The sequence below is a fragment of the Pseudophryne corroboree genome, chromosome 2 (genome assembly GCF_028390025.1).
Source record: "Pseudophryne corroboree isolate aPseCor3 chromosome 2, aPseCor3.hap2, whole genome shotgun sequence".
Taxonomy (NCBI): Eukaryota; Metazoa; Chordata; class Amphibia; order Anura; family Myobatrachidae; genus Pseudophryne; species Pseudophryne corroboree.
The window spans coordinates 544202352-544214780 of record NC_086445.1 but is presented as its reverse complement, the minus strand read 5'-3'; the positions used below and the strand labels follow the sequence as shown (position 1 = coordinate 544214780).

Genomic DNA, 12429 nt, shown 5'->3' with positions numbered 1-12429 from the left:
TCGACCTAGACCATGTCAACCTAAAGACCCTGTCGACCTAGACACTGTCGACCTAGTTACTATCTACCTTCCATACCACACCCAACACCAGCATACTCGGCAGCACTTTACGATTTGGAACCAACAGATTAATAAACATTACATTAATAAACATTAATAAAACAAGAGCCCTGCTCTCAAGCTTACACTCTACAGGCTAATAGGAGTTTGATACATGAGGTTAAGTGCTGCATATTGCATATTGGTCCATGCATAAAATGGGAAAAGTGCTCGGTGGGGCTATATAACCCAGTCACAGGCTTCTTGGATGCAAAAATAAGATTGTGTACAATAATGGGGGTCATTCCAAGTTGATCGCTCGCTGCCGATTTTCGCAGTGCAGCGATCAGGTAAAAAAAAACAGCAAAACTGCGCATGCATATGCACAACAATGCACACGCGCGTTGTACGGGTACAAAGAGCATCGCTGCTGTGCACTGGATCTAGCAAAGATTCCATTCGCACAGCCGATCGCAAGGAGATTGACAGGAAGAGGGCATTTATGGGTGTCAACTGACTGTTTTCTGGGAGTGATTGGGAAAACGCAGGCGTGGCCGGGCGTTTGCAGGGTGGGTATCTGACGTCAATTCCGGGACCTTCGTCGCTGCAATCATCACACAGAATAAGTAACTACGGGGCTGGTCTTGTTTTGCGGCTGCTAAAAGTAGCTAGCGAGCGATCAACTCGGAATGACCCCCAATGTTGGTGGTGTAGAAGGGTGACAATCGGGTAGAATACTCTAGGGAGGCATAATAAATATCTGTTATCCGCTGTACAATGTTAGCTCTTGCTGACTGGGAGTTGTCATGATTCTGACTATCAAAATGTATAATTCTGTGCAGAAAGGAAAGTGAATAATTACAGAAATGCTCTGCTCTGTACAATATGGTAGATGAAGTAAGTAAGAGTCTGCCAAGGCTTATGATGTCATTAACAGAATACCCCCCCAACTGTCTTGACTTTGGCAGGACTGTCCCACTTTTCAAGCACTGGGGTAGATGTATTAACCTGTAGAAGACATAAGAAAGTGATAAACCAGTGATAAAGCGTTAAGTGTAAGGTGATAATGTACCAGCCAATCAGCTCCTAACTGTTAATTTACATATGGGAGCTGATTGGCTGGTATGTTTATCACCTTGCACATATCACTGGTTTATCACTTCCTTATGCCTTCTCCAGGTTAATACATCTGCCCCACTGTTTTGCCATCATTGAAACAGTGTGGTAGGTTGAGCCCTGGAGGCAGCCTTCACACTCCCATATGGCGGGAGGTATGTAACAGCCATTTACTGTTTAAATCAAAATAGATGACTGTGAATTCATTTTTTTTTATAGCAGTGGCACTATGTACGTTTGAATAAAATAGTTTTCAGATGTTATATTCAATGGATGACAAAGCACAATTCATTATCTAAAACATAGCGGGCCAAACGGGTCAGCGAGATCTACCAACAGTTTGTTTTCCGGGTCTCCTTTATATCTGTAGAATAAATGAATGCATCTTTATTAGTAAAGACTACACTTGTGCACCAGCTAGGTGGTCTGGAAAACGTGAACTGTTAGTAGATCTCAAGGACCAGTTTGGCCAGCTCTGCTCTAGCTAGGTGGTCTGGAAAACGTGAACTGTTAGTAGATCTTAAGGACCAGTTTGGCCAGCTCTGCTCTAAAACATAACAAAATATTATTTCAGGAACAGTTCTACGTTAATTGTACACCAGCTGTTAAAACCACTGTTATTATAACATAAAATTATGTTTGTTTTATTACAAAGACACTGTCTTTATAGGAAGTCTGGGGTTTATGAATCAAATGTCACGTGATCACAGGTCCCCTACACCTGCATTATATTCAACTCTCAGAACACTTTATATCATACTTGCTGATTTTCTTGCTTCCTACTCCAGGATGGGTAGCCAGACCAGCACAGCGGGAGCCTTGGTGTGGCATAAGTTGGCGGTGCAGGGAAGGGTGATTTCATAAGCGTGTTATATTGGCCTCACACCTGCTATACAATGCCAAGATTACCAGCTTTGTAAAGAGAGGGGTGGGGCCACGATGAAGCAATTCTGCATGAAGTGGGTGGTGCTGAATGGACGCGGGCTGCTCCGGGAGACTTAAATACTCCTCCGAGTAGCTAAGATCGGCACTCAAAATTCGGAAGCCTCCCAGGCATTCTGGGAGAGTAGGCGAGTCTGCTTTAGGGGGATCATTCTGTCATGCTGCAGTTTATCACAGCGATGCGATCGGGTCAGAATTACCGCAATTACCGTCGCTGCGGTACGATCGCCTCTGCCAGATTGACAGGGGGGGAACGAAACGGCGGCGTTTGCCCGCCGTTTTGTGGGCGCGGTCCGGCCAATGCAGGCGTGGCCGGACCGTGCGGGGGGCGGGCCGCAGCAGTGACGTCACACGCAGCCGCTGCGGGCCGGGGAGCGATGAGTAGCTCCCGGCCAGCACACTAAAGCTGCGCTGGCCGGGAGCAACTCCTGAAGTGCAAAAGCATCGCCGCTGTGCGATGCTTTTGCACTTCTGCGGGAGAAGGGGGGGGGGGGGCGGCACTGACATGTGGGGCAGGATAGCCCTGTGCTGGGCATCCCCCCGCATGTCTATGGACATGATCGTAGCCCTGCATGCTATGATCAACTCAGAATGACCCCCCAGGCCTGTAAATTTGTAAACAATATTAGTAGCTCTTTTATATAATGTAAGCCATATTTGAAGTTTTTTAATTGGTTACTTGGTCCTTGTTAGGGGCATATTTATCACAATCCACATTTAGGGTAGAAAACATAAATAGTTTTCATGTAAATTTGCAAAGTGAAAATAAATATTTTCACGTACATTTACCAATAGTCTCTTACTAGGAGATAGCCTGTCCTGGCAAAGAGCTGGAAGCAGTGTGATTGCACAATGCGATCACACTAATTCCTGGTTAGGGTCCCTGACAGCCAATGCCCATGCACAGCTGTTGGGGTTATCCATTCGGGGCCAAGCTCCGGAATGTGCTTAGTAAATCTGATAGCATTGCAGACCCTATAGAAACCTATGAGGACTGTTGACCACAGCAGATACAGATGTGTCCTCATACATCATTGCTGCAGTCGCACCAAACAGACCCTCTCAGCACATGTAGTTGAGACCCAGGAATTTGCACAGTTTGCTGGACCCGGCAAATTCCCGGGTCACATGTGTGAAAGTGGTATAACAGGGGAAATCCAACCCCGCGGCTAATAAACATATCCAGGTAATTCAACTGCTAGGGATTACCCATCTTGTTAATCGCTGAGGGTGGACATTTCCTTACAGCCTCTAGAGCTGCAAAGAAAAGTCTGCATGAAAAAAGGACCATAAGGAGTTTAATGTGTGGGTGAACCCATTGATTCTGCATTTTATTCGGAATTAGAGGGTTAGCGAGCACTATCCACTAATTAACTGTGCGGGGAAAAGGCTATTTAATGAATAGCTGTTCACTGCGCAGCGTGATAATTAGTCGGCTAATTGAATTCCCCCCTAACCTCTCCAAACATGTGCATCATCTTCCGCCACAAACTGAAATACATACTCCCCCACCATTCTGATTTTGCTAGGTCTGAAAAGGGGTGTGGCATTTTGAGAATATGTGACTGTGCATTGATCGGGATTGGATGAAGTGTGGGGCTTATTTGTTCCAATTTTTGATTCTTTGAATTTTTTGGGTAAGGATATTAAGTTACTTTAAGGAAAAAAATACATATTTAACATCTCCTGGTCATATTACTCCTCTGTTCGTAACCCGAGTTGCAGTTCTTTTGCGGTTTTCCATATTTTACAGTTCTGTTAGAATGAGGTATGTCACAGTCTGTAACATCACTGCTTAGTTTCTCAATGGGATCTTCAGAGTCTGTAAGGAGCTGGTTAGAAGATTCATCATCTGAAGTTTCCTGCTGGTCACTGTCAGCTATACACAATGTATTAAAGTTCACATTGCTTAAGTCATTAGAGTCCAATAAACAAGGGCTATTAAACAGGTGGTGCTTACGACTGTTTGTAGGTGACAAAGTCTGAATTCCCTCAGAAACAGTTACATCTTGTTGGATATCATTGATTTGCATTTTATCCAGTGTCACTGATATTCCTGTGTTTGATCCTGATGTATTTTCACCGTTACAGTCCGAGGAAGACTTATCACTGTTGGAGGACGTATAATCACGGTGTGCAGAATTACCAGTCTTATTTATGTTATCTTGCATAGTACGTCGCTGCATGTAACTACTTATCGGATAATCTTTCTCAATGACACCTGTCTCACTATATTGCACAAGTAAAACCGATGACACTTGATCCATTTCATTATACTCTCTAGGTCCGTGTTCACTTTCTGTGAACCAAAGCATTATTGAATAATTGCTTTCTTTTACTGGAAAATCCTATTGAAAAAAAAAAATACATTTAGAAAATGAATGTTAGTTGTATAACAAAAATTGTATGATCATCATAAATGATTTGCTACTTTCTAATATTTGTGTTAATTTACACAAGTCTTAAGAGGTTTCCAGTTATAGGAAACTTGATTGGGAGGCAGCACGGATGGTGTAATGGTTAGAATTACTGCCTCGCAGCACTGAGGTCTTGGGTTCAATTCCCACCAGGGCCCTAACTGTGTGGAGTTTATATATTCTCCTTGTGCTTGCGTGGGTTTCCTCCAGGCACTCCTGCTTCCCCTCACATTCTGAAAGTATACTGATAGGCTCCCGACAAAAATGAACCCTAGAGTGTATGCGGTAGGGTACATAGAGTGTAAGCTCCACTGGGGCAGGGACTGATGTGAATGACAGGAATATTCTCTGTAAAGCGCTGTGGAATGTGTGTGCATTATATAAATAACTGGTTATAAATACAGTGGGTTTTACACACTGTATCTTCATGCAGTTTAAAACATTGTTTTTTTCTGTTTTTTCGAAAATGACACATAGCTATGTTTTTCATACTTTAGATACAATGGTATTACATGTGTTATAGCCACAGATAATGAAAATAGACAGCAATGAATGCGTTCGGAACAATGGGTTTCATTTAATGCTGGAGGCAAAAGAAATATGCAGAAAAGTGTATATACATGTGTATATTGCATCACACACTTCACGATGTATCCCACTCAAAACAATAGTAAGCCACACACATCAGTTTGTATATTTCCAGCTAATGATTGCATACAGATGTGGTCTGACAGTGTTAGTTGCCAACCCCCCAAAATAACAATGGGATCATGTATGACGTGGAAATTTTGTTTTGGAGGCATATTTAACAAAGTGATGTAGAGTTAGGGGCATATGTAAGATGGTAAGGACATAATGCTGTGTGGTAGGTGAAGGGGTGGGGTGGGGGAGGAGGGGGGTACTATGTGCATCAGAATCACCATAGTTTACACTGCATGCCAAATGTACATTATGGACCTGTTTCTAAGTTGGATGCAGCCATGTCTGAATTTGAGTCCAGCCACTGTATCCTACGGACTAAGGGGGTAATTCAAATCTGATCATAGATGTGCAAAATTTAGCACATCTACGATCATTTACTCTGACAGGCCCTACACCCCCCTTCCCCCAAACGGGTGCAAAAGCATTGCATGGCGACAATGCATTTGTACCCGCTGAGTAGCTAGCTGCGCTGGCAGGCGGCTACTCGCCGCAACCTGGGTCGCAGCAGCTCAGGCAGAGGTGATCGCAGCCCTGAGATGCTTTTAGCATCTCACTCCTCCTCCCAGGGTGCGTGAGTGCACTCCACAAAGGGCTTCAGACTGCTGTCGCTGCAGCAATCCACTCTGAATTACTCCCTGAGATATGCTAATTATGCTATTTGTCTGTCAATTTCATGTATCCTGGTTGTATTGCATACTGTCTTTCTGCATCCTTTCTTCAGCTGTTATCATTAGTATCTGATTTGCACTGGTTCCATGCTGGGTGCAAAAGATTTGCCTGAACACCAAGATCGGAAGTCCGGCTACATGCCCACAACACTCCCATGAAACACTCTATGCATTTGAATATTCTCCACACAGAAACGTCTTCTTGATGTTAGTCCCTGTACTCTTAAGATCTGATGCAGGTGCAACTACTTGCTACTGCAGACACATCACAATTGTGAAATCAGAAAATGCATCTGCTTCTTAAGATGTATCCGGCTCAAAATCATGCCCTATGTGAAGCATCAAACACCTGATACAGTCCAGGCCCTCCAGATCATCATAATTTACCACTGTGATTGCAGTTCATTCAGAGACTATCCAGTAGGGATGGTCATCAGTGCGGCTACCATCAATGGTTATCATTTGACGTGAAATGGCAAGTGACCATCAACAGTTGCATACTATGCAATGGATGACCATCAATGGTTTCATCAACCAATGATGATTCCTGTCTTTTCACTGAATTGTCTGTGGGCCAATCAGAACCTGGGTGCGCAGCTTCAAGGGTGTCAGGGGCGAAGCTATGCTGTGTCTCGACACCTTGTAGAAAAAAAAAAAATTGGGTGGTTCTGTACCATCAATGGCGGGAAACCATCTGTTCACCAGTGGCCATAAGCCATTGATGATTTGGAATCATCGATGGCCATCCCTACTATCCAGTAAAACTCCTACCCTGTCTAGTTTTCCTCACATTCTGGCCACTAACAACAGTACAATTTGTTAGTTTAGCGGGGCGCAATAGCATTGATAGATACAGGCACAATGGCTATTTGCTAGACCATTGAACACAGAAGACACCATGCTACAACGGAATACTTTTCTACATTATGTGGGAGAACCAAGCGGGTATAACGCTTCCTGCTTCACCTCTTTACTGCAGCGCCGAGATGTATTAACATAGTGGATGCTGAAGCAGAAGATTGAAATGCCCCCTTTGGCAATCATTGCCTGTGCCCCGCAGTGCATCAGCCTAGTGCTGATGTGCTGTGTCTCACCAAGGCCGGCTCTAGTGCGCATGTATGAGATCTCACTACTACTGCGAGATCTCACACGCAGCCTGTAGCCATCATCCGCCGCAGCCAGGGACAGCACTATTCCTGGCTTTGGTGTATGGGCAATGACACCTGCAGCTGTCGGAATCGCTAGCTGCAGATGTCAGAACGGTCAGTGCTACTGACCGACCATTCATTGCCAACAACATTGCTGTGCTATCTTGAAAATAGCAGCACCGATATAGATGGGCCGCCTACAGTAGCTCCCCTGTCTCTGGGCACACATCTCCTCCATACATGGGGGTGAAGAAATTATAGCACATATACATACATACACATATACACATACAGCGTCTCCCCCATAACGACATTTGTTACATCTACCCCCCAATCACACAACTCAATAAAACATAAAAAAGCCATTCAGCAAGCAACATCAACTGTCACATGCTTATGATTTTATGAGATTACTATACAGTAAATATGACATTCATTCTTCCTTGACTGTACTTGGGGAAAACCTCAGTAGAATATGATTTGTGATGTGAGCTGTGATAATTAGAGGGCAAGTCTATACTTCTGTGCACGCTGCAGTCAGTACATACATAGCTGTCTTAGCAGAATAGCAGTGGTTCCTGAGAATAAATATATACTGTATATACTCGAGTATAAGCCGACTTTTTCAGCACTTTTTTTTGTGCTGAAAAAGCCACTTTGGCTTATACTCGAGTCAGTATTTAGGAGGGACACGGAGGGCACAGCGTGCTCTACTGTGTTCCTCCTGCGTCTCCGGCGGCAGTGGCCGCTGCCACCGGAGACGCAGGAGGGACACAGGAGAGCCGCGCGCTGTGCCCTCCGTGTCCCTCCTTCAGAAGACAGCGCGGGAGCGACGGAGGGTAAGTAACTGGCACTGTGGGGCATATCTGGCACATCTGGCACTGTGGGGCATATCTGGCAGCATGAGGGCATATCTGGCACTGTGGGGCATATCTGGCAGATTGAGGGCATATCTGGCACATCTGGCACTGTGGGGGCATATCTGGCAGTATGAGGGCATATCTGGCACTATGAGGGCTGTGTACGGCTAGAGCTGCACTTCCCACCCTAGGCTTATACTCGAGTCAATAAGTTTTCCCAGGTTTTTGTGGTAAAATTAGGTGCCTCGGCTTATATTCGGGTCGAATTATACTCGAGTATATATATATACATACATATATATATATATATATACATATATACATACACACACACATATATATATATATTTTTTTTTACATCTTAGAACAGACCAAGTTAACCGAGAGCAGCAAGTTCAACAGATGTAGCATTTGTACTAATTGCTCTCATCTACCACTTATTTATTTTAATTATTATTATTCAGTACCACCATAAGTCCATTACCCAATTTGTTACAACCGTTATAAAGGTGTAAATTACCCAGACAAAACTGTACATTATGTACTAACTGCAGGGTTTTTTTTTTTTTTTAATTTAGTTGTTTTCGTCTTTAATGTCAATAAGTGTGCATTTTCCCATGTACTCTGGAGGCAGCTGGAAAAACCCCCCATTAATCTCACTTTGTAGTCATAACTTTTCATTAAAACTTTGTTCTCAGAACTCATGCCAAACTTACCAATACGTTGGGTGTCTTCACTTTTTTGGTTGCATTATACCAGAATGCTAAACATATAATGAAAAACAAGATAGTAGCCACTGGAACTGCAAATCCAATCAGTAACGGTCCTTTATGGCTGTCTTCTAAAAAGGAAAAATGTTACAATTAGACTGTTGCTAAAGACAAGATCTTTATGCACACTGTATAAAATGGACAGACATTTAAAAAAAAATATACATACTGAAAGCATTTTTATTCAACTTATTTCTTCCTAAAATCTTGATCAAATATTAAATGCAGAAATGTATAAATATATGATGATACCCCTCTGATTTTATATAGCATATTGGGGTGGTGGTCACAATAGATGCACAGTGACTGTAAAGGTGAATACACACTTAGCGATACAGTAAACGATTTCGCTAATTTTCCCCCTCCTGAGCGATATTGTTTACTATATCACCCAGTATGTATGCAGCTGACGACAGCCAATGCGCGGCCCCGTGGGTCGTTAACAACCCACGGTGTCGGTCGCACAAGCAGCTCAATTTGGACTCCAAAGCTGCATGTACAGCCCGGCCTCGGCATGACGTCACTGTGCGATATCGCTAGCGATATCTCACAGTGTGTATGCCCGGCTGGGAAGGGACACACTAGGCGATGTCGCTTGTGGAGCACATCGCCTAGTGTGTACCCACCTTTAGGCCACACAATCCTTAACCAGGATGCTGGTTTTATTGGTAACAGCAGGTAGGTACAGGGTTAAATGCAGGAACACAGTGGTAATGTTATGTTTCTCTTCTACTACATAAGTAGTCGTGAAGTGGAAGACGTTAGTCCCCATACCCAGTTAAAGCTAATAAATAATGTCCACCTATATTTGTGTATTAATAAAAATGTGATTTGTTTAGATTCACAATAGTACGCCCCTGGTTTTTACTAACCTAGGACAGTGCTGACATTAATAAAGGGATCACAAACCAAAACGTCACATTGACACTGGAAAAATTACAAAATAAGGGGGATAGAAAAATGTCACATTTTCAGGAGACTTAATCATTTTGTATCCAGCATTTCTTGCTATTATTGCTGTACTACATCTTCCATTCATTAGGTACTGTATGTCAGCATACCTACCACCTGTCCTCATATGTGACACTGACTACCACCAGCAAGGTTTGAACATGCACACAGGGGTGTATCTAAAGGTTCCCCCATCCCCTATTGCTCGGGGAGATAGAAGCGGTACTCCAGAAGAAGGGACATGCGAGCCCCGAAACGTCTGTGTATTTTTGGTGCATTGAACATAAATTTAACTTCTTCACTAAATCTCTGGAGTGTCGCTTCTGTCTCCCCCAGCAACGGGGGAACAATCATTGTATACACCTCACACTGAGGGCACCGGACCATCTATTTTGTTGAGTGTAGTTCCAGTCTGAATGTTTTTTGATATATATATACAGAGGTCGAAATGGAAATTTTGAAGTGGGGGTATGGAAAAGTGAAGGTTGCAATTATGCGCGCATCATTTCGGAAAAGGGGGCATGGCCATTAAATGGGGGGCGTGTCCTTCAGTGTAGTTTACCACACCATATACCCCTTATATGCATTATGCACCACAATAGTAGGACCCCTTATACTATCTAGTGCTGGTGACCCTTTCACATTATACAACATGGTATGAGCCAAAATTCACATTATACCACATGGTACGAGCTGAAATTCACATTATAGCACACAAAATGAGCCGAAATTCACATTATACCACACGGTATGAGCCAAAATTCACATTATAGCACACAGAATGAGCCGAAATTCACATTATACCACACGGTATGAGCCAAAATTCACATTATAGCACACAGTATGAGCCGAAATTCACATTATACCACACGGTATGAGCCAAAATTCACATTATAGCATACAGTATGAGCCGAAATTCACATTATACCACACGTATGAGCCAAAATTCACATTATAGCACGCAGAATGAGCTGAAATTCACACTATAGCACGCAGAATGAGCTGAAATTCACACTATAGCACGCAGAATGAGCCGAAATTCACATTATAGCACAAAGAATCAGCCAGAATTCCCATTATGCCACGTGGAATGAGACAAAAATTCAGGGAGAGTGACAGGAGGGACAGGGAGAGTGACAGAGGGACAGGGAAAGTGACGGCAGGGACATAGGGAGAGGGACAGGGAAAGTGACAGTAGGGAGAGGGAGAGAAAGGGACAGCAAGGACATACAGTAGGGACTAGGGAGAGAGAAAGGCAGCAGGGTAAGATTATCTATTTAGCAATGGCGGTGCTGATGATGCTGTGGTCTGCAGTGCGTTGGATGAGGAGGCTGTGGTTGGCATGGTGCAGAGGAGGCAGAGGTGCAGAGAAGGACTGAGGGCGGCAGCGGTGTAGCAGGGGAGGAGGCAGAGGGTGGCGGTGGCAGTGCAAGGTGGAGGCGGCTGTGGTCGGCGGCACTGCGGATCCTATGACCGCGGCGATACTATTTCTATATCTCCAGTGCTCGAAGTGGGCTGGTATACAATGGTGTGGCATACCAGCACTTCTTCGAGCACTGAGTCAGTCTGCCCCCACCGCCGCATCGAGCTCTTGCTCTTATGACCACGGCGCTACTATTTCAAATCTTTGAAATAGTATCGCCACGGTCATAGGATCCGCAGTGCCACCGACCACAGCCTCCTCCTCCTTGCACTGCCGCCACCGCCATCTGCCTCCTCCCCTGCTATATCTCCCCAAGCTCTGGCACGCCACGGGTACAACTTAACAAATGCATCTGGTGCCCTCCACATGTGAGCCTGCACGGCTCCACGAAATATACTGCTTCAACGGTGGCACTCAGGACTTTCATACAAAAATGACAAGACATGGCTCTTCATATGGCAACATTTCAGCACTGTCCAGTGCTGTGAGGCTTGATAAAAGCGCTGGACAGCGCTGAAACGTTGCCATTTGAAGAGCCATGTCTTGTAATTTTTGTATGAAAGTCCTGAGTGCCACCGTTGGAGCAGTAGATAGATAGATAGATAGATAGATAGATAGATAGATAGATAGATAGATAGATAGATAGATAGGATAACATCCAAGGAAAAGAAATATGAATAAAAAATAGCCTATTTGACTAGAATACCATAAAATACACACCCCAGCAACATTCGAGTGTCAGCCAACCCCTAAGAAGTACAGTACCGGTATAGTACTGTGATGTGTGTAGAAAAAAAGGGGGTAGGGGTGATGGCGACTAGTGTTATTTAGAAATATAAAGAAAATACACTATGCTATGGTAATATTTAAAAAAAATTGCATAACTTTAAGAGCCAATAAAAGTATATAAAACAAATTTAATACACAAGAGAGCAAAAAGTACAACAATAAAAATATGTAAAGAATTAAAAAAAAAAGAATTAAAAATAATAATAATAATTACAAATTCAGCATATTATATTACAGGAGATCAGACTTATCTTAGTATCAATGGAGATCAACAAGGAACTCAAGGCGTTTCGTCCTTTAGGACTTCATCAAGGGGTCTTGATGAAGTCCTAAAGGATGAAACGCATTAGATTCCCTTGTTGAACGGATTCAGCTGCTACCTACTGGACACGGCTGGCACCACTGGGCGGCACCCCATCTCTGCTGGTGCCCCTGGCGAGTGCCATCCTGGCCAATAGGTAGATACGTCCCTGCATGCACAATTTGAATTAAGGAACTTACCTAGTGTCACAACTGAGGGCCTGAGCTGACGGGAGGCAGCCTCAGTTGTAGGGGCTGAGGTGTAATGGAACCTGGCAGGTTGTATCAGACCCCTAGACATATA

At 43.8% G+C, this 12429-nt stretch overlaps 1 protein-coding gene across 1 annotated transcript in view; it reads right to left on the bottom strand.

The window, feature by feature from the left end:
• Positions 1 to 2567: 2567 nt before the first annotated feature.
• The window catches only part of IFNLR1 (interferon lambda receptor 1), a 103430-nt gene continuing 93568 nt past the window's right edge, over positions 2568 to 12429 (bottom strand). The window contains exons 6-7 of the mRNA XM_063957185.1: positions 8609 to 8733; positions 2568 to 4445 (exon numbers count right to left, since the gene is read on the bottom strand). Of these exons, the coding sequence (XP_063813255.1) occupies positions 3774 to 4445; positions 8609 to 8733 (797 nt within the window). The 3' untranslated portion in view covers positions 2568 to 3773. The remainder of the gene's footprint in view (positions 4446 to 8608; positions 8734 to 12429) is intronic.